This window comes from Manis pentadactyla, chromosome 11 (assembly GCF_030020395.1).
Source record: "Manis pentadactyla isolate mManPen7 chromosome 11, mManPen7.hap1, whole genome shotgun sequence".
NCBI lineage: Eukaryota > Metazoa > Chordata > Mammalia > Pholidota > Manidae > Manis > Manis pentadactyla.
This window is the reverse complement of record NC_080029.1, coordinates 100478055-100501771: the sequence shown is the minus strand read 5'-3', so window position 1 is coordinate 100501771 and position 23717 is coordinate 100478055. Positions and strand designations below refer to the sequence as shown.

The 23717-nt window shown below is 38.3% G+C and overlaps 1 protein-coding gene across 1 annotated transcript in view; it reads right to left on the bottom strand.

The window, feature by feature from the left end:
* SCG3 (secretogranin III) overlaps positions 1-22335 on the bottom strand; it is a 42004-nt gene extending 19669 nt beyond the window's left edge. Inside the window, exons 1-10 of the mRNA XM_036917774.2 lie at positions 21926-22335; positions 21190-21242; positions 20402-20447; positions 20094-20306; positions 15641-15783; positions 14877-15026; positions 11920-12097; positions 9848-9964; positions 6250-6333; positions 4504-4635 (exon numbers count right to left, since the gene is read on the bottom strand). Coding sequence (XP_036773669.2) covers positions 4504-4635; positions 6250-6333; positions 9848-9964; positions 11920-12097; positions 14877-15026; positions 15641-15783; positions 20094-20306; positions 20402-20447; positions 21190-21242; positions 21926-22016 — 1207 coding nt within the window. The 5' untranslated portion in view covers positions 22017-22335. The remainder of the gene's footprint in view (positions 1-4503; positions 4636-6249; positions 6334-9847; positions 9965-11919; positions 12098-14876; positions 15027-15640; positions 15784-20093; positions 20307-20401; positions 20448-21189; positions 21243-21925) is intronic.
* Between the last annotated feature and the right edge of the window lie 1382 nt (positions 22336-23717).

Sequence of the window (23717 nt, the reverse complement as noted above, 5' to 3'; positions counted from 1 at the left end):
AAAACTACAATGAGGTATCACCTCACACCAGTAAGGATGGCTGCTATCCAAAAGACAGAGAACAACAAATGTTGGCAAGGCTGTGGAGAAAGGGGAACCCTCCTACACTGCTGGTGGGAATGTAAGTTAGTTCAACCATTGTGGAAAGCAGTATGGAGGTACATCAAAATGCTCAAAACAGACCTACCATTTGACCCAGGAATTGCACTCCTAGGAATTTACCCTAAGAATGCAGCAATCAAGTATGAGAAAGATCAGTGCACCCCTATGTTTATCGCAGCACTATTTACAATAACCAAGAATTGGAAGCAACCTAAATGTCCATCTATAGATGAATGGATAAAGAAGATGTGGTACATATACACAATGGAATACTACTCAGCCATAAGAAAAGGGCAAATCCAACCATTTGCAGCAACATGGATGGAGCTGGAGGGTATTATGCTCAGTGAAACAAGCCAAGCGGAGAAAGAGAAATACCAAATGATTTCACTTACCTGTGGAATATAAGAACAAAGGAAAAACTGAAGGAACAAAACAGCAGCAGAATCACAGAACTCAAGAATGGACTAACAGGTACCAAAGGGAAAGGGACTGGGGAAGATGGGTGGGTAGGGAGGGATAAGGGGGGGGAGAAGTAGGGGGTATTAAGATTAGCATGCATGGGGGGGTAGGAGAAAAGGGAGGGCTGTACAACACAGAGAAGGCAAGTAGTGATTCTACAACATTTTGCTATGCTGATGGACAGTGACTGTAAAGGAGTCTATGGTGGGGGACCTGGTATAGGGGAGAGCCTAGTAAACATAATATTCGTTATGTAAGTGTAGATTAGTGATACCAAAAAAAAAAAAAAAAAAGGGCAGTTCCTGTGTGGTAACCTCCAATGAGTTCTACACAAGGGTATAAAGGGCATATAAAAGTGTAGGCAAAGGGTCTGTTTGTGTTTATACAGAGGATCGAAGCCTAATTGGGCTACCCCGAAAATGAACTAAGATACGATATGAAAAAGAACTTCCAACATCAGCACTCTCTGGAAGACTCATGCCAGAAGATGATCATCAAAAAACCCCAACAAAGATCCACGCACTGCTACAGCTGTAGATGCACTCATCCCACCAGCTCCTGGACTTGCCATGGGAATGAGGAAGGAGATATCTAAGCTGGCCTGTGCATACAGTAAAACAACAAATTTGACTGGATCTATACTGTTGGAACTCAATCAAGAATTAGGAGAAGTGCAAATTGTTGCGCTCCAAAATCTTACAACTACAGACTATTTACTGTTAAAAGAACATAAGGGATGTGAACATTCCCCAGGAATGGGTTGTTTTAATTTGTCTGATTTCTCTCAGACTGTTCAAGTTCAGTTGGACAATATCCACCATATCATAGATAAGTTTTCACAAATGCCTAAGGTGCCTTACTGGTTTTCTTGGTTTCACTGGAGATGGCAGGTAATTACAGGTATGCTTTGGTTATGTAACTATACTCCTATTATGTTAATGTGTGTGCGCAATTTAAGTAGTAGCTTAAAACCTATACATGCTGAAGTTACTCTACAAGAAGATATGTCAAAGAAATAATCAATCTTCCCATGTTTTCTTCCGCCTGCTACTTCTATAGCTTTTCTTCTTCCTTCCTAAATACAACCCTTAAATAGAATTCGTGCCTCATATCAAATTTACCAAGTATCATAATTCTTCCAAGTGGTAAAGATACCTCAAGACAAATGCTGGGCATAGAAGCTACAGGGCATAAATATGCAAAGAAATAAAAAGCTAACCATTTCAAACAATAAGGCTTCTCTCTCACTTACCAAATTTACATTTTCCTGTATGGCCCCGTAAGATGACTGTTTAGCCAGAGACGGGTAAGATTCCTCAAGGGAGGAACAACCTAAGACAGGCACAGTCGCAGGGGGGCCATCATGTGAGAAATTGGGGATCAACAGAGGTGAGGCTTAGAACCTCACCCCCCCGTTCTGAGAGAAATCTTCTGCATACGTGGATGTTTTATTGCCCTTGTCTAGCTTGGATTAACACATAGTCTACAGGCACACATTTGATCATCTACATTTGCTCTCTTACAACACTAAACTATGTTTTCTACCTTTATCTTGTATCTACCTACCACTTCAGCATTTTATTAAAAATAATAATAATAAAGAGAGAAATGTGGTATCCAAATATAAATCAAGTATACAAATCAAATGAGTATTCATATTTGAACTGACTGTTTATAGCTCATAATGCATGAGCAAAACCGAAGGTTTCTGTGATGGCTGCCCTTGTACTGTTCACCATGTAAGAACTTATTCACTATGTAAGAATTTGTTCTCCATGTAAGAACTTGTTTGTTATGCCTCAGAAGATTGGAAACTGACGAAAATTAGGCTTGGGGTGGATTAATGATTGTGCATTGAGCATTGACTACCCTATACACAACTTTATTGTTGTTAACAACCATTTGATCAATAAATATGAGAGATGCCCTAACAACAACAACAAAAAAAGTATACACTTCCAATTAAAATAATAAGTAACCGGGATGTAATGAATGTAGTCAAGATATTGTAACAGCTTGGTATGGTGATAGCTGGTACCTAGAATTGTCATGTATATAAATGTTGAATCACTATGTTGTACACCCGAAACTAATGTAATGTAATACCATGTGTCAACTACCCTTCAATAAAAAAATAATTATCTACAAAAAAAAAAAAGAAAAGAAAAAGTTTCTTTTCAGCTCTGTCTGAAAAAACTCCCAATAACTAAAACAGAAGCAGTATCTCTGGCCAATATCACCATGCATTTGAACCCACGTAATCCAGGTTCAGGGCTTTTCTGCAAAAAAGGAACAGAGCTCTTTGAAGAGGAATTGATTTCAAGTCTCGTGACAGGAAAATTAGGAGTGGGTCTAGAATACCCTGTTGTTGCCAGAGAGCAAAGTTCCTGTAAAAACCACTGGGTTTAGTGCCAAAAGTGCAAAGGAGAAACCTAAGGGGGGCTTCTACTGCCCAAGCTATACCAATTTAAGCAAAAAAATCAGCGGCAGTAGCATCATCAACTGGACAACTTACAGAAATGGAAAAAGTTAATATTAAGTGTTAACAAAGGTAGTTGTAATATAAAAGGGAAACGGTTTAGAATTTTTTTGCTGTTACTGAGTTACAAGGCATTAAACACATAGCTAGTTTGTTTCTACTTAATACACAGACACTCTTAAGCATGAGTTTATTATCAGGTATGAATGTGAACCTGTTTCTATTTACAGCAGGACAGATTGGGACCCTGTAAGTGGGCCAAGCAGTCCTTTCAAGATTAAGAGATATACCATGAACATGTTGGCTTTTATGGTCTCATATTACAGCAAGAAATAAGCGAAGCCCATCAGTTAATTGCCACTAATGACTATACACAATAAACAACAAAAAGAAAGCCCAATGGTGCGTCTTCTGTATGTCACACTCTCTCACCTCCCCCAGGAGAGAGCAGTGACCTACTCTCTCAGCTTCCAGAGTAGGAAATCTCTAGATGACTCTACTAATGAGACACTGTAAGTTTCCAGTTATACCAAAGAGGTCAATATACCACAATGACAGAAAAATGAGGTAGGTTTAAGCCATCTGTTCACAACTTCTGGTAAAGACAGTGAGTTTCAGAAAAAGCATATCTCTGAGAGAGATGTAAAATTTCTGTGATGTAACTAGCACACTTTGTGATAAAAAGGGTTTGAACCACTGGACTGGGCAACCGGATCCCACATCCTGACCTGAATTCAATAGCAGCTTAGAACTTGCAACCTCACATGGTCTTTTTCTTTAAGGGTATGGTAAAATTTCTAAAATCCTAGGAAGAAGTAAGTTTTATATAGTTATTTCACATATATTTACTAAGGCAGAGTAACAATTGGACCCCAGGAACACGTCATAAGGATAAAAACATTAGTTTTGTAATTACTGGGCTAGCATAATATGTGCTTTTTTTGGCTTTTTAAGGTATTTAGATTATTTACAGAAATTTGACATGGTCGATTTACAATTCTTAATCAAGTCCTTAAAATTATTTGTCATGGTGCAATCACAGTGAATGATTAAGGAAATTTGTTTGTTAAATCCACAAATTTTGATGACTTTGTTGAATAAGTACTATGTGAATATTTACAGGAGTGTTCATTATGTTTAAAGAACTACTGCTTAATTCATAAGATAATAAATTGGACATTAAACAATGCCAAAATGGTCATAGTGCTCCTCCCCAGGCACAAAAGCCCACTGGTCACTAAAGACTATCAAAAAATGAAACTAATTTGCCATTCTAGGACACTCAGACATGAAAAATGATTGCTATTCAAATAAAAGATACCACATACTGAATCTTTCCTATACAGACGGTACTGATTTCTCATGTTTGGTGGGGCTTGCCTTTCGGATCACCCTTCCAGATGTAGTGAAAATTTCTGCTTCCCAGCTTCACTGCCAACCCAGAGCTGTCAATCGCATACCTTTTGGCACATCTGCCCTTCCTCCTGGGTTATCATCTTTTGTGGAATCCTTCAGGGTTCCATACTCCTTTTCCATCTTAGCTGCTTCTTCCTTGGTACTATCTGTTTCTTCATGACTCTTCTCAGATGGTGCTGTAATCAGATTGTGCACTGTTGTTACAACTCTTTTCTTATCGATTAACTAATTCCTAATGTAGAAACAAATTCTATTGAAAAGGTACAGTTTGAGGTCAGATCATTTTTTTGAGCTGAGAAGCTTCTTATTGATTTCATTGTCAACTCCCTTCCACCATTTCACAGAAGAGGAAACTGAGGCCTATAAAGGGGAGAGATGTGCCTAAGGTCACCCACTGAATTAGCAGAAGAGCTGGGCCAACCCCCACCTTTCCAGATTCTAGTTTAGGGTTCTTTCCCTTCTGCCACACTGTGTCATGAGAGTGTGCATTCTTTTCCTTACTTTGATCCAAGTAGGCAACCAAGTAGGATATGACAGGATTCAAAGTAAACTTGAGTTTTCATTCCAAATTAAAATAACTCTTATAGTTGCCCTACCTATCCTTGATGTTGTATTTTTGAAGAACAGTTTATTGCTCAGAGTAGCACCTACAAATTCAGGCAGATGGCAGTCCTGCTTTCCTTCTGCGTTCTTCATGTGTCCTTAGCCCTGGTCACCCCAATGCAAAGATGAGAATTGTACCCTTGCGGTCAAGAAGGGGTAACCATTGCTCACTTCTCACTTAAAAATAACTATATTTCTTTCTAGCAATCCTATATTGAATTAAAAAATCACAAACTTTAAAGTAGGCAAACCCTTGAAAACAATTGTAATCCATCCTTATTGTCAATAAAATAGGGAACCTCAAGCAGCCTAACAATAGCATTTTTTTTTACTATAAAAAAATAGGAAAGAATAAAGAAAGAAATCAGTTATTCTCTCATTATGCAAAATATCCACTGCTAGAGCTGTGGTCTCTCTGTATATTTTGATGCACTTTTTTTCATACTTGTAGTACAATTTTGTTCCTTGCTTTTGTCAGTAATGTTATTATGAAAGGATGTTGCCACATTATTAAAAACTACTTGCAAGCATCATTTTAAAGGGTTATGTATTATGCCATCAAATATAGGTACATAACTTCTGTGATAGGAGCATAAAATAAGTATGAGAACTTGAGATCTTTTCTCTTTCGCTCCTCCCTCCCCCTGTGAAAGTTTTGTACAGCTTGGCTCCATGGCAGTCACCATGCTAAGCAGGGTGATGGATGGGGATGCAGAAGGGAAGAAACCGAGAGAAGGGGTAAATCATACTACACAGAGACACAGACTATCATAGAGGGAAAGATGGATCTGGGAGGGGACAGCAAGTGGACAGGGCAGCAGAGAGTAGACAGATGACCAGGGGCAGTAGTCTGGAAAAATGGTGATATTGGGGAGAGGAAAAGAGACCAAGAGGAGAATGTTAGGAAGAACTGCTCAGTTTTGTGATGGAGTCCTCTCCTTTCCCCACCAGTCACTTCCTAAGAATCTTCAGTAAAGATCTATATTTCTTTCAGTACTTTTTGAGACCAGATTTTGGTGCTGAGACTAGACACAAAATAGCCAAGATTATAGCTACTTAATCCGATCAGAATCGTTAATTCTGATTTGAAAGCTTTAATTCTTTATCAGTGTTTACAGAAGGTCATTCTTTACCATTCACAAGGGTTACTGTGCTAAAAGCTAGAAAAAGAGTTAAATAAATCATACCTGGGAAAAGTTTGCTTTTATTGTCAGTAACATTTTTTTCTAGCTTGTTCTTAGTCTGAAGAGCAATTGTTTCATCCAAGTTTTCTGGAGGAAGGAGGGGAAGAAATATAATTTTATTTCCTGAAAGATACCAGACTTTTACCAAAAATGTTTAGATCTTACCAGAAGTATCACAAAGCAATCCCACAGCATTAACACTGCTAATAAGATGCTTTGACATGAACTGTATTTCTAAAAATTATGGACTCTCGATATGGAAAGGCATACTATTTGAGATCCTCAAGTTCAGCCTCCTTCTCAGTTAACTGCCAAAAGCCCTTCTGTATCTCTGTGACCACTGCTAGAACATGTCCAAAGTTGGGGCCTATAATGGGGACCTCTGGTCTTGGCCTACTCAATACCTTCTGGAAACGACACCTTGGTTTTCCTTTGGAGAACCCAGACCTCTTCCACTCTCAGGACATTCGGCTCACCTGGAGACTGAATAACCCAGGCCTGCCTCCTCAAGGTCTTCTACCCTTTGGGCTACAGTGATTGGTTCAAGGAGGAGCACATGACTCAAGCCAGGCCAATGAGATTCAATGTTAGTAGGACCATTGGGAGAAAGAGGCTCCTCCTGCTAGGACTGCTGTACTGTGAGGATGAGATTGGGGCTGTGCCAGCCATCTTGTTCCCATAAAGAAACAGTTTGTCTGGTATGAACCAACATAGGGAATGTCAGAGCTGCAAGCTGGGGAGGGATAGATTCCTCACACTCTTGGTGAATTTCACAAACCTGATGCCAAGCTACCTCACCCCTAGACTTTTTAGTTACATAAGGCAACAGATCCCCTTTTCACTTAAATCAACAGTTGAATTTCCATCACTGAGGGTCCTCATTAATTCATGAGGCAGCCAATTCTATTGTTATGTGGTCTTAAGGGTGAGAATTTTCCTATTCATATTCAGCTGAAATCTGATTCTTGTTTTCATCTGAATTCTGCTCTTTGGAGTGACATCATGAAAGTGTTACAAAACAGGAAGCTACACTGTGACACCTTAAGGCAGACAATATATCAGAATTCACATTCTTTGTGATCAGTTATTCCATCAGCCACGTATCCATCTCACTAACAAGGCAGGCTTTGTTTTGCTATTTGTAAACAAGCATTTCTTTGTAATTCATCTATAAAAATTCCATTATTGCTTTGTATTATTTCTCTCCAAGGAAAACTCCTCCTTCCACCCTACTCCACCCCTCTTTTGAGAAGAAAATCCGTATATTCTATTATATGATGCATTCTGTTTTCTCCTTTGGCCTAGAGACTAGAACTGGCAACCTTTGTTGTCACCAAACATTGTTGGGACCAGAACAGAGATGGTCACTCAGTGAGAAAGGAGGACAGCAAGCTAATCAATCCTCTCTATTCTACCCATGCTGTTTGTGAATCTTTGCGGCCTGAGGTTGGACCTCCACCCTAGCAGAAGTCAAAGCCAATGTGCTTATACAGAAAAATTCTTTAAAACATAACTAATTTTCCAATTGTAAAAATTATACATATATGCATATAACTTCTCATATGTTTGTGAAAATGAAGAAAACAGAAAATCATAAAGAAAAAAGCTAACATTTATTATGTCTAGATGTTTTGGTATATTTCCTCCCAACTTTCAATACATAAATCCATTTTTAAACACCAATATTGTGGTCATATTCTAAGTGGCTTTAAGCTTTCAACAATATATCATGAACATTTCTCCATTACTGAGTCTTCATAAACAATATTTATATTGTATAAGTAATAAGATATACAATTATTAAAACACAAACATTTAAAAATAAAATATAAGCAATCTATCATAAAAATAAATAATTAATTTTAGATATTCCCCTTTTATGGAGTATTTATTTCTACTGTTTCTATAAACCAGTGCTGTCCAATGGAACTTCCTGTAATGATGGAAACAGTTATTTGTATATTGTTCAATATGGTAGCCATCTGCTACATGTGGCAGTTGAGCACTTGAAATTTGCCCAGTGTAACTAAGAAACTAGACTTTAAATTTTGTTTAATGCTAGTTGCTTTTATTTAAATATCAATGTGTGGTTAGTGGCTACCATATTGGACAACACAACTATAAATAGTAGTGGAAATACCTACCTTGCACATAAGCCTTGTAGCATCTCCAATTTATTTCCCCTTTAGGATAAATAATGTCTTAAATGTGGAATTTCTGAATCACAAGGTATTGGTGTAAAACAATGCTTGATTTGAAACAAAGTCTCTGATCTACTGTTAAGTGAGTAAAGTAGGCCACAAAGCATGTAACAAGAACCCATGTTTTGCAAAAGAAGATGAAAGAAAGAAATGGCATAAGTATATATGTGTACACGCACACACCCACAGAGAAAAATATCTGGAAGGATATATAAACCAGAATATTACCTGGGTGCTTGTATTATGAGTAATTTTTTACTTCTTTTTAACATCTTTTAGCATTGACTTTTTTTAAAACTAGGCTCTTTTATAAAGAAGAAACAGTAAAACTATTTTCAAGTAGAAAAAAATTGAGTTTGTACAGAATAATTCTGTATTACTCTGTCCCAAGAGATTGTTCTCTTCTGTTTAATTCTCCTCCCATCAGAGATCAGAGTAAGGGGCCAAGAGGTCAAGTTACCCAAAGGATATCAGGGATGAATGGTATTTGTTAACAACTAAATGAAGCAAGAAAACCAAATGTTTTTATTTCGTTTTAAATCAACCTTCATGCAGAATAAAAAACATCCAAACTTATCTATAAAGCTTGAGGACTCAAGGATCTGCAAACTTTTTCTGTACATATTTTTGGCTTTGTGGCCATATGGTCTCTGTTGCAACTACTCAGCCCTGCCATTGTGGTAGAAAATCAGCCAAAGATAGCACAAAAACAAACAAGCATGGCTGGGTTCCAATAAAACTTCATTTATGGATTCTGAAATTAGAGTTTTATATGGTTCTCTTGTGTTGTGAAATACTGTTCTTTTGTTTTTTTTCAGCCATTTCAGAATGTAAAAGCCACTCTCAGCTTGTGTGCTATACAAAAATAGGTGGTGGGCCAGATTTACCTGGGCAGTAGTTTACTGTCCCATTGCAAATAACAAAGCCTTTTATTATACAAATACAGAAACTGAGGCACAGCAAGGTGAATGCCTTCCCCTGTGGCTGAGCTGGGACCAGGAGGCATAATTTCTGATGCCTGTTCAGTGCTCTTTTCATTCTTGCCACACAGACCTCACTGGTGAAAGTCAAGACTCCTTTAGTCCCTACTATCCAAACACACAACTGAAGAAAAGGCAAACTTCAATAAAATTAGCTCCATGGGGATTATTAGAAAATGTTAGTAAGACAAAATATAGTAAATGTGAAATGTCTGTACTCCAGCTGGATCTATAAAGAGTTGAACATCCAGTTAATTTTATTTGTAATGCATTATCAAGCTGGGCAGCTCTGGTTACCCAAATGATTTAGGCTATTTTGGCATAAATTATCAAATTAGTGAGGTAATTATTGCCACATCTCTAATTTACTTTGCACAAGGAAAACCACCACAATAAAAACAACACAAACAGGATTCTCACCAAGGTAGGAAACACCTTCTTCTGGAGATATCGTGCCATATTTTACCATCATCTTCACAAAGTCAATGAGCGTTTTCATGATAGTAATCAGTGTTTCTTTTTCTTTTGCCTCCTTTTCTATATCAAAGGGCAAAATAATAATTTTTTAAAAACAGAGTGTAGCTTCATCTTTCAATGTCAGTTTATGAAGTACAGCATCTTATTGAAATATTTCCCCATTTATTCATCTGTTACATATGTTTAATTTACAAAAAGCCTAAGCCTTGATAGGGAATACAGAACACTATACAGGTGTACCAAAAGTTTTCAGATGGGCAATTATAACTCCTCCAAAAAGGTTTACTTTATTATTCTTTTCAAGAATCAAAAAGGTTTACTTTAAAATGTTTTATTAAGAGAGTAGATGATAAAGAGAGTTTGCAATCCAAGATAATATGGACTCAAAGAGCAAGTTAGAAGATTGGTGACCCATTACATTTTCTTTACTCAGGCTTTCTGTTTTCAAGGGCAAGAATGAACTGTTTTCATTCATCAAACTTAGTATTTGAAAATAAGAAATACATGTATCTTTATTTTTTAAATGTAAGATGGATTTTTCTAATAGTAGTGTATATTGCTTTCATTTGAAAGAATACATGCCTATAGTAAAATTATTCCAACAGTACAGAAATAATAATAGGTGAAAGTAATATTCTCTAGCCACCCTCCACCCCCTGCCCCTGCCGAACTCCTTCTCCCTATACATAAGCACTGTTAACTGTTTCTTGGGAACTCCATGTTTGACATACTTTTCTGCATCTTGACGGAACAAGACAACCAATGATTCCATAGTAGTTCAGTGTATGTGTCAATTCTAAAATCAGAAAAAAAAAATCTATTTCCATTGTTGAAGAAGAGAAAAAACTGAGATGCTAGAAGAGTCCTCTCTGCTGGGAGTGAAGAGGTCGGGGAGAGACCCTGAACAAGGGCTGGTAAATAACTTCAGCCATCATATATTTTTGCTCAAGGTCACATCCATATAGGTGTGCAGTATCATGGTCATGCTTTTCACTGACAAGAAGTGACTCACCAGGATGACAGAGGTTCTGATCTAGGCATCTGCCAACCAGTGGGGCTAGATGGCTCAGAATGGGCCTCAAGATGTACAAGCCCTGCAAGCACCAGCAGAGGGACACTGCCATCTGGCCAATGTCTGCATGTGAAGGAAAACGATGTTCTCCAGAAATGCAAGCTCACTCTAAGGTCCTTGGAGTAATATGCTACAGTTACTGAAATCTTTATTACAAATGTTCAATCCAGGCCTGAATCTTTGAACAGGGAGAGGGAAAGTCATAAGGCAGTGCAGGACATGCGTCTGGAAAACAACAGAAAATCTGCCTATTACTATCATCCTTGTAGAGCAACTAAAAGTAAACATGAACTGAAATCTTCAGGTAACTTATTTTGGTGCACATATAAGAGAAAAGAGTAAGACATGTTAAGGACTCGGTTTTTTTTTTTTTTAATTCCCAAATGTTCCTGATCTGCTTTGAGTTCCTAACCTGCTTTGTAGTCCAATATTTAGTTCACTTTAACTCATTTGAGGACTGAAGCTGACAATGTCTAGAAAGCAAAGTTCTGAATCATTTAAAAAATGATAAATTATGTTTCACATTCCCACTAAGAGAGGAAAATGAAATTTTTAAAAACAAGGAAAGATTTGCAGTAAGAGTTGAGGCTGGACTGGGTCAGGAAGGGACACTGATTCATCACCACATCTTCAAAGGGCTCACTCCGACGCCCTAAACACAGCACAGGTTCAGTAACTGTTGGTTGAACAAATAAATGAGTCCTCTGTTAACAAGAAGATTAAATTATCCAGAAACCCCACCTTTCCTGAGTATTCTTTCCTAAATATTTCCATGACTAGTATATTTCTTTTGAAAAAAATTGTGAACTCTTTCCCCTGAGGTCACAATATATGTCATTGAGGATTGCCTTGGGAAACTGAAAACAGGAACAAAAAAACCCCACCCCCACATTTCCTGGAATTCACGTTTCTGTTCCACATGGTGAGAAAACACAGTGTTTACCTGAATCGATACTTGTCAGTAGTGCATAGAAATTTGGGAAGTATTGGAGTTCCTCAAAATTCTCATCACTGTAGGCTTTAGTTCTCCGTTCCAAGCCATTCGTCAAGGTTAAAGTGTTAGATACTGTTTCATCATTTTGTCCATTAGGAAAACCATCTTGAATTGCTGCCTCTGGCATCTTCATTTGGGCAGGGTGGGGGTGGGAGACCAGTAAAAAATAAACATTTTGTTAGCATTAATGACACTCCAACTTGATTCTTTCCTGTTTGGTGCCCTTGAATGTGAAGTATAAGAATACCTCCTCCTTGGCAAGCTTCTGCAGGATCATGCTCTTTTCTAGGCGTGTGGGCATCTAGCCACATGGGAAGGTCATTGGAAATCAGAGACAGGTGCTTTGCCAGAAGGCCCTGGCTCCCGCTCAGGGGAGAACAAACAGGGAATTTCTGAATTTGAGCTCTGGCCAACTTCCCCTCCATCAGTTCTCATGACTGTCCTTGTAAAACTGCCTTAATCAAGGGCAGAGGCTTTGAGGTCATAGTCAGAATATCTAACACCAGCAGAACAGTCACACTCTGGGGACTGCTTAGTGACTGACATTTTAGGGGCTATCTGGAGGGTGCACTAGATTCTTTCTCCCAGACCCGATATGTATTCAGTATTCCTCATCTTAGTTAATGATCCATTGTCTATTTGGTGGCTTACACAGAAATTTAAGAGCCTTTCTTGCCTCTTCCTCTTCCTTTCCTCCATCTGATCTATCAGCAGCCTTGTTGGTCTTTCAAAATTGCTCCCAAATTTATAGATTTCTTTCTCTACTACCACACTCTGGTCCAAGCTGCCTTTACCTCTTACCTGCTTATTTTTTTATATACATGTATGTGTGTGTGTGTGTTCTATTCTAGTGCTGTCCACTGCTTATAAGCAATCACATAAGTAGCAATGAATACATCTAGTGCCCAGATCTCGATTTCTAACTAGTTACCCACTACAAAGAACCAAGTGTCATCGAAGCAAAAACTAATTCCAGGACTGAGACAGAGAACATTAACTCTGAAAGATTATGCACCCTCACACTCATTGCAGTATTATTTATGATAGCCAAGACAAGGAAACAACCTAGGTATCTATCAGTGGATGAATGGAAAAGAAAATATGATATACATACATACACACATGATGGAATATCATTCAGCCATAAAAAGTTTACCTCCTACTTCCAATCTATTCCCCAACTGCATTTTTCCATGTTGTAGCCAAAGTTACCTTTTTAAAAGAATGATCATGTAATGCCTTTGCTTAAAATCCTTGAGTGTTTTTCTATTGCTCTTATAAATATCAGAGTCCAGTATGGCTCATAAGTCGCTGCCTAGTCCACCTCCCCATTCTCATTTTTCATTGCTCTCCCTGCGTACCAGCCACCTGTCCTTGTTTCGGTTACTTGGACAGTCTGTACATTCTTCTCTACTTGCTGCCAAGCACATTCACAAGTTAACTCCTATTCAGCTTGCAGCTTTTGTCTCAAGATACTTCCTGAGGGAATCTTTCCCTCAGCCTCAGTCCAGGACGGATTCCTTTTTTGTGAGGTCTCACAGAACCATGTTTCATTTCTCAGAGCACTTAATGAAGGTGTAATTAAAATATATGACTATTTGAAGACCATCTACATCTTCCATTAGACCTTTAGCTTCATGAAAGAAGGGATTATGTCTTTTCAAATAAGCATTGTATCCCCAGTGCCTGGTTCATGGCTGGTACCTCAATAAATGTTTATTGAACTAATGTTTCATTTGCATTGATGCATTTAGATAACATGAGTGAGCCTGTCAAGCATTTGGACATTTTACAAATGGGCAAATAAAGAATACATAATGGCAGTGAAAGGTCATGAAAATAGCTATGTGTGTCAGTTTCAGTTCAGACTGGTAAGTGGGAGTGAGGGTCATGCATTCTTTGATAAATCTAGGAAGATTTTTTTAGAGTGGGTGGATCTTTAAAAGCTGTTCAAAAAGATCAAAGCTGGTGGGGATTGGAAGTAGGGAGAGAAAAGGAGAGCTTTTGGCTATCTAGTAAAAAAAATCCAGACCCAATTTCTGTTTTCGAGCTTCCTCTAAAACAGATCCATAAGTCTACATACTCTTTTTTGTTGTATTTGGGATAGGATGTTGGAGGGGATGGGGAGACATGGGGTCTGTGTGCTCCGGTGGAGAAAACCAGAGAGGTGAGGAGTCTGATACTCTCTTATATCCTCCTATGGTCAGCTCCATTAGAGTGTTAAAGGAAATTCAAGGAGGGGAAAAAGATTTCAGTAGCTTGGCTGAGGCCAAAGAAAGGATGAAGAGGCATAGTGTCCAGCAAGGGGAAGGAAAGCTGAATAACTAGTCCAAGTAAAAGATGACAGGCCTCTGTACCGATGAGCAGGAGGAAGAGCACAGGGTAGAACAGACAGCCAGCATCAGGCAGTTAACTGGCTCTGGGGAATACAAAGCTGGTGTGACAGAGAATTAAATCAACCTGAGTTTCTTTTGGGCTCTGGGGGCAGGTGATAACCTTCTTTATGAACAGAAGCTGGATTCCAAAAGAGCTGTGAAATATTTGGTTCCAGTACACTGGGATTATACAAATAGTTGTTATGTAAAATAACCATTTCACATAATGTTATGTGTTAATTTACTGTGGGGTACAAGATGTAACCTTTACTTTGCAATATAATATAACCTTATCTTTGAGTTATTTTCAAAGTAGAGTTCACTTATAGCTTTTAACTTATTGGTATTTCACAAATAATATATTTTAAGTGGACTAACAATGTCACATAGCCCAAATGTTCTTCGGTACCAAATAAGGTATTAATTATATACAGATTGTATTAATTGTATATAAATATAAGTAGACACACATCCATGCACGTGCATATACACACATCCATAAAACATGCATAAATGTTCACATATACATACCACTTTCTCTGGTATTTTTCCAGCCTGACTTTCAGTCTTGCTTGCAGGTTTACTGGGTTCCTCCTCGTAATTGTTGGCTTCCTTGGAGATCAATTTTTGTAAAACCTCTGCTACTTCATCTTCCAGTGTGTGTGCCTGGCTCTCAGTGATCTGTTATGAAGAGTGAAGACATATGTAACTGTTATTCTCATTTTTGTGATTTAAAAAAATCTAGACTAAACTCTGTAGTTGAACACACATTTTTAGAAGATGAGAGAATCTTCTGGTCCCTCTTTCTGGAAAACCCTTGTTGATACCTCTACTAGTTGCTGGCCATTATAGTGACTGCCCAGAACTGACCCAAGCTGAGGAAGAGTTAAGCTGGATTGGTTAGAGATTTCCAAACACTGCATGACTGCTCACATTTCCTTCTCACATTGCACATCTTTTACTGCAGCTGGTTAAATACTAACCATCCTTTAACTTTAAACACCTCTTTCCCTGAAGCTTTTTTTTTTTTGCCCAGCTAAATAAAGTCCATCCTCTGGCATATGCTGAACTGCTCTTACGGTTTTGCAGCTTGCATTATGGGCACACGTGTACTTGTCTAGTTCCTCTGATAACGGTAAGTTCATAGAGGCAAAGAATGGTGTCTTACTCATCCCCAAAACCTGATATAAATGTAGATGCATTATAAACATCTGGCTACTTGAATCAGGTGGCTTGGTTCCTTAGCATATTCCAAACTGTACTAAAAATTAGATTTATTCTCATATATGACTTACTAGGCCAAGATTCAGCAGTTTAGAAACGATCTTATCAAACACTCCTCTGTCATTTTCCTCATAAATCCTGGTAGCAATTTTCTGGACGATGTCTTCAGCAGTTAAAGGTGTTTCGTCTAGTTGATAAAGGCCATCTGGATCATCTAGACAGAGCAATGACAGTTTCATGTCACAGTGATCACAGAGTACTTCATACTCTATACCTTGCTTTTGTATCTCATATTATGTTTGGAATACATTTATAGTGCTGCTTGGTCTATATAGACTCTGGGTTTGAAATGAAATTTGACTTCAAGTTAAGAACCTAGGATGATAATGGAAATTCTGAAAGCTTCGTAGGTATTAAGAGGAAGAAAGATCTGAAGACAGCATGAAAGGGCTCTCCATTTTTTATTCTCACTAATAATACAAACAGTATTCTACTTTTAACTTTTGTATTATGCTGTGTTTATATAGTATGCCATATTGTTCAAAGCACCCTTCTACATATTATATAATTTGATATTCCATTTCAACACAAGTAGACTGGTGATATTCACACATGCATTCCTTTGCTGGCAAATTCCTGAGCTGAGGGTGCAACAGATTTATAACAAAGCAACATGTAAATCTATGTAAATCTATGCAGAGAAGCTTATAAATATGTATCATTGGCTTTTCTGGGAATATATCAGGCAGTACCACTCCAGACTAAAGCAAGGGCCCATCCTGAGGGAAAAGGATGCAGTAGGGTAGGTGGCAAGAAAGCTCTGCTCCACATCCATGGAGAACTCCCAGCAATCAATTGGTCTTTTCTAACCTAAACTACATCAAGCAATATATTAATGTGTACAAGTTTACAAGGCATTTAACTCTCTTTCCTCTCTAGGCAGATTGGAAAGATGAGAATTTTAGCCCCAGTAATACCACCTGTTATCCATATATCCTCGGACTATATTGTAAAGAAAGATAACAGGATTATCTATTTCATGGGATTGTTGTCAGATCAGATGAAATAAGATGCAAACATACCTTTTAAATTACAAAGTACTATATGAAAGCCAATGTACAATAAAGCTAGTATTATTATATGCAATGGATTTGTACCTGAAAAAAAGTCATTGTCTTCTAGAGAAAATAGAAATTGAATCTCTGCCCAAATAAGGTCACATTCACTCAAAGAAAAAGGAACCTAGTATTTCTATTCTGATTCTCTCCTTTTCTTCCATGGGTTTTTGGGGATCCAAACAAGGAATTTCTCTTATGGACTTACTTCCAGATTCTGTGGAGATGGAGATATATGCAGCCTCAGGCAGAAATCTTGTTTGGAAAGAAGCTTAGGAAAATGAGTAGGGTGGTTAGATATGGAAGATTGCAAGTTCCCTGACAGTATATGATTGCTGAGCTGTTGGCCAGTCAGGAGCTGTCAACCCTTTAAGCCCTGTGTACCAGGGTGACTAATGAGCGGAGAAGCCCTAAGAAAAAGAACCATGAAGACTGCTCCCCTCCTGGCTGACTGAAAATTGGGTTCATCATCCATATTCTTAGGAGCAGAGACTCACTATCAACTGGGTCTGATTTTCCCATTTGTGGGTTGCAAGAGAAACTCTTGGGAATATGTGGAGCAGAAACTGCCTGGGTCTATGCTGAGGGGAAGAATTTATTTCTCTCCCCACTCAGCCCTCAGGATCTGTAAAAGGAGCTGGAAAATAACTGAAATGACTGTGTCAGTCATTTACTTCACCACAGAGAAAACACTAGAAACATTCTGAAGAAATGGCCTCTTTCCTTTGCTGCACTGCTATATTCTCCTGAGCCAGGAACTTAGGCTTCCTCCCTGAGAGCTTTGTTAGATGGGGTTAATGGCTGAGCCCTTGGGCATTGTTCCTCACCTTCCATTGACTTCCCACTGCTCCTCTGAAATGGGCAGAATTACCCAGAATAACTTCTCCACTGCTTATGATGGGGTATTTCACCCTCTTGAATTGATCCTCAGAGGGAAGCCACACATGAGTTCAACAATTATAACTTTCTTAAAGCAGCTATAACATTCTAAATGGATGTGAAAGGGCCATTTTCCAAGTTGTTACTTTCCCAGTTATGTTTTGAATCCTTAGCATCTTATGTGACACTTGACATTCATTTGTTCAATATATTTTCATTGAAGTTTTAATATGGGCCAGAACGGAAAGAGAATGACAGATTAGGCATGGTCCCTAACTGCACAGAGCTTATTGTCTAGTTCATAGTTGGAAACATAGTAATTGTTCAGTGCATATTTGTTTGGTGAATGCACACAGCAGCCCCAAAGTACTACTTCATAAAAGAAACTTGGAAAAAAGTCCTGAATCATATATACTGTAGAAACACTGCAAAGGAGAATTGAAGGGCCCTACACCATAAGCCCATTTGGAGGTTTCCTGAAGGTGTGAAAATACTCTGAAGAAGTTAGGCCCCCACACTCTCCTGGGATGTAAGTCTGCACATCTCTGAGGTTCTAGTCACCTTCACAGTCCCAAACGCCCTTATTTCAGGAATTCCCAGTATAAAAGGAGACTAGGAATTCACTTGTATTCTAAAAATCTCCTCTGTAATCTGAAGTGGACTTCAAATGACTCCTAGGGTAACTCAGAGCCCTCAGGCTAGTACTTTGTAGTTTGGAACCCATTTGGGGTTGTAATACAATGTTGAACAATTTAAAAATAAGTTACTCAAGTTAGTGGTTAGGTCACAAACAGATCTGTGTCTCTGCCTACATATACAACTAATCTGACCAACAAAATTCAGTCAAACAAACTTTAGAACTATATATATTTTTTATTAGATCAAATGACCAATTCAAAGTGGTTGAATCTGTTTTGTATGCAGCTATGCCCAGTGTCTATTTATTTCTAGGATAAATATTTTAGGTTAAAAATAGAATTCAGAAAAAAAAATTCCCCTAGTATGAAATATGAAAGGTTTCAAAACATAAACCCCCACCCCATACATGCACAACACACTTCTGAGCTCTCCTCAGGCTATGAGAGCTGATGAAAGTCAAATTTAATTGGTAGTTGTTTTCTGGCAGAGATAATCAACATAATTCTCTGTAGCCATGGAACAGAATAGGGACATATAAGACCCACAGTAACTCCTAAGCACTCGTCCTCAGAATGGAAAACATGCTCTCTTCCTCAATGCCTAGGTATAATAGGTCACTGGTTCCCTCATATATTCTTTTATTTGTTCGTTCATTCATTCATTCATACAATGAATTCATGAGCATTCAGACACTGAGGCTACAATGTTTCTGTTCTAGTGAGGTTTTCAGTTTAGCTGAAGAGAAAGACATAAATCATAAGCAGTCACACTTAGGAATGTAAAATTGCAAACAGCATTAAATGCCATGAAGGAAAGGAACAAGGTTTCTATCAGATCACGTATGCTGGATGAAACTAGAAAAGTAGACAGGAACTAGTCCGTGCAGGACTATGGAAGCCCCATTAAGGAATTTGTTTTTCATCCCAGCAGAAATAGGAATTTACTAACAGGCTTTACACAAAAGAGAGACATGTTCATGTTTTCCTGTTGAAAAGACCACTCTGACTACTATGAGTTGGACAGGGGACAGAGTAGATGCTGGAAGATGCATTAAATGATATTGCTATAGGTCACTGAGACATGATTGGAGCTTGGACAAGGATAGTGGTAACTTGGAATAGAGAAAAAAATAATTGAGTGATGCAGGAGATGAAATTTACAAGATAGTGGATTAGAATTTGAGAGGTGAGGAAAAAGAGGAATAGTTTGATTCCTAGATTTGTCTTGACATATGAGATAGGTAGTAGTATTTTTCCTGGAGAAAGAGCATTGCAACAAGGATAGGCTGTGAATGGACAGAGATTACGAGTTTAATCTTGGACAGGCTAAATATAAGGGGCTCCTGAGACTTCCAAGGGAAGATGTTAAATAGGTAGACAGATATATATGTCCTTAGTTCAGAGGAGTCTGGGCTAGTGATATGAGATACTAGACCTAGATGGTAATTGAAGCCATGGAAAAGTTAGAATGGCCTAGGGAGAGAGGATATGGCTAGGAAGAGAACACTGAAAAGGAAGGTAATGGATATTTCACATTGGATGGGGCACTGGTTTTTTAAAATTATCATTTAATTATTTGAGAAGTATGACATTTTGTTTGTACTAATAGTTAAATTGGTATGTTAAAATGAATAACACAAAATATAGATAGTAGATTTAAATTTTTTTCAAAGCAGCAGTAAAGAAACTTTAAAGAGAAAATAAAATTGGGCTGTGGTGGAGCAAGGGCCTCACACATTACCCATAAATTTGGGCTTTACTTCAATTTTGGTCATGACTAATAAAGGACTATAAGTGTATAAGAGAGATTTTTAAAAATATAAGACTCTTGTTTTACCCATAATGGGAAAGACAGAGACAATAGGAAGCAAAAGTTCTTTTTCCTCATTTACCTTGAAATTTATGATCCGGTCCACTCTTAGTAGAATCATAATCATCATTCAGTTTTCGATTTTTGGTTGAATCAACATCTTCCACATTCAACTTATTATCATATGGAGACCTGATGGATTGTCTGTCTTTCTCAATTTTTTCCTTTTCTGTTATTGCCTTTAGCAGGTTCAAGTTATCAACAAAGGAATAATTGCTTTCACCTGACTTATTTTCTGGAAAAAAGCCCCCAAGACCCAACACATCCATTTTAGTTAAGATTCTCATACCCTACATTATTTCAATTAATATCCATATAACTTATTTTTACCTGGAGGGTACGTTTTTTTAATCTTCTCTGCTTCTGCTTCAGCAATCTGTGAAACAAACAGGTGATAGACTTAATTTTAAATCATTGCTCTACCATTTACCAAATATGACAGCCAATAATTTAGTCTCTATGGGATATAGTTTTCTTGTCTGTAAGTGTAGATAATAATTTCTATCTCTAAGCATTGTCATAAGAATTAAATGAGATTTTAAAAAGGCAGACAGTCTATAAATATTAATTCTGTTCTATAATTTTTAGCCATCTGTCACCAAAGATATTACAATATTAGTGACTATATTCCCTATGCTGCACTTCTCATCCACTGACTTAACTTATTTTATAATTGGAATTTTGTGTCTCTTTATCCTCTTCACCTATTTTCCCATCCCCTACAACCTCCCCCTCCGCTATGGCACCAACAATTTGTTCTCTGTATTTGAATCACTTCCTGTTTTGTTTGTTCTTCTCCTATAATATTGGTGAAAAACAAATCGCTAATAAATTAGGCAGTCTTATAATTGAGTGGATGTGATATTGAGCTTACTGGGTTATTACAGAGTTAGCTCTGTGTATGATCAGAATCCTATGTATGCAATTGTCAGGAATTAACAAATTTTGGGTAATAGAAATTGCCATAACTGTATTTCCCATTCTAATTTCTATAGATTTATTATTAAGCTTCTGAAGTTTGTGAATTCAAAATGGCTAAAATGTCACAACATAATTACATTAAATAATAATAACTAAAGTAAAATGTAATAGCATTTATAATTTTACATTTGACCTACCTGTTCATTCAAAGGTCTTTCTGCACTTAATTCCCTATTATGTAGGGGTTTGTCTAGAATAAATACAAACAAATACAAATTTAAGTGTGCATTGAAAAGACATGATATGTCTCATTACACAAAATCTTCAACAACGAAAAGCAAATATTAGGAGAAATATTTTTGAATGACTGCGAAATAAAAATGTATATTAACAAAGATAATCAAGATGACACAATAATAATGATCATTATGTTGCCTTGCTCATTATCCTGGTGTATTTCCTGAGCTAATAGCATTACACTCTTTATCTGACTAGGAAATCTAACATACAGTTCTAACACTTGGCTTACCAGCTGTTTTCAACTTGACAGAGCATAATTAGGGCTAGCATTATTGACACATTAAAAGCTCTTTTATCATACCCTGCACACACTATAAATAGAATATCTGACAAAGGTTGTGAAACAACTAGAAAAAAAGCCAAGCCACTTTATTAGGCAGAAAAGCTGCCTCCCCCCCATTTTCAAAATAAGGTATTTCAAAACAACCCACGTTATTGCTCTATCATTTAAAAAGTGAGTGGGGAGAGGAACCTGTCTTCTGTCTCTAAATTTGAACTGATTTCTCTGTCAATATGCATGGATACGATCAGATCAGAAAACGAGGCAAGGTGATTTACAGTTCACGTTATTATGCCAAGCTTTACCTTTCTTGGCGAAATAAAAGAGAGGTGGGAAAGAAAGTGTTCACGTACCTTGGCTGCCTCCCGGTTTGGGGAAAGCTTGAACTGGGCTGCTGTGGAGCACCAACACCAGAATCCAAGTGCCGGTCCAGAGGAACCCCATTCTTCCGCGCTTGACTTCACAAACAGCCTGGCGCCTGGCTCCCGGTGCTGTAGCTTTGTTATGAATGAAAAGGAGGAGTAAAAACAGGAAGAACTAAGAGGGCGGGTGCAGAGAGGGAGAGTGGCGGGGACTCGGATGCTGGGGGAGCTTCCCGAGGCTCCGGGAGTAAAGCGATTAGAAAGGCTCAGGGCTCTGGGGAGTCAGGTCTTCAGGTGGAGGAGAGCGCTGTCCGCCCCTTGGGTGCTGAAGTTCCTGTGACGCGCCGGCTGCGGATCCCCTAGGGCGTAGCCTTACTCTCGCTCCCTCCTTGAGAGGAAGTGAGGGAGGAGGCGCATGCTCCCTGCGAGACAGAGGCGGGAAGGGATGGCGTCAGCAGCTCCAGCGCTACTCCGTTCCCAGAGAATGGAAAGGGGAGGGGCGACAGACTGGTTAGCGTATTTTCTGTGCCGCAGTCCTGATGGTGCTTCTGTGCTCAGGGTCACCTGGATTGCCATAAACTTGGACATCACTGTAGTAACCTTCCAAGTAAACGTTACCTCAAGGACCAAATGACTCCTCTGCCGGTGTACCTGTCAAGGAGAGCTAGATAACCTTGGTTGATGGGATCTGTGGGATTATTCTGGGAAACCTGCTCCACAATCCCTTCTTTCCATTCCACCTGTACCCACAAGGATTCTTATATCCTCGAATTTTTATATCCTTAGAAAAGCCCTGCCTCTTGTGATTTGGGTTGACATATCAAGCATCCCTTGGTGTTCTCATTTGTGTCTCGGCTCTATGCAGTGTTTTGAATTGGGAAATTCAGAACATTCTTTCAAATAGATTGCTGCAACACACTCTCCTTGTCCTACATGCTGAAACAGAACTAAAAAAATCGTTGCCTGTTCTCCTAAGAGTGAATGTCCCCCATCAGGTCTATGGGCAGCAGGGGCCAGTTTCAATGTAAAATTTCCCCTTTCCCACCAAGAGGGAACTCCCTCCTCACTACCACCACTACAAAAGAAAAAAGAAAGAGAAAAAAAGCTGCACCTTATAAAAGTCTGGATTCATTTATGCTTAAGGATCAGGATGTTGTGGCAGGTTGGGGGGAGGCTTAAAGAGACAGAATAGTCACGTAAAGCATTTTATATCATAACTAGGCCACGGAGCTACTTCCTATATTCTGAAAATATTGCCAGAACCATAAGATTATTGCATAAAAGGACTATCGAAAGACTTTTAAACGATGAATACAAGCAACACTAATGTGAGTAGGGTGCTGAGTAAGCTCTTTAGTCTCTGATTTCTAAACAGAGCTTGGACCCTTTCCTTTAGACTGCAGCATGCTGGGAACCAGTCTGAATAATGACCAAAGAGAGGGATTCAGCACAATCGGGCCTTTGATTTCTGTACCCCTGCTATTCAAGGAGCAAGTTAGTCATTCAAGTACCTACAAACAAACAAACAAGCTAATGAACAGATCTCCCTCATTCTGGAGGTTTTTAAGTTTGGAAGTCACTCGAATACTTTCTTTGTGAATATAAAGAGTATTTTAATCTAACAGCTACCTCAAAACAAATAGCTGTTTCTTGGCAGTGATAACATAGCATTATTATCCCAGTATACTGCATTAACAATTAAAAATCCCAGCTAAATAGAGGGTAAATTTCCTTAATTTCCTTTTCTCTGAAATAGAGATGGCAGAATTTGTTTACCTCATAT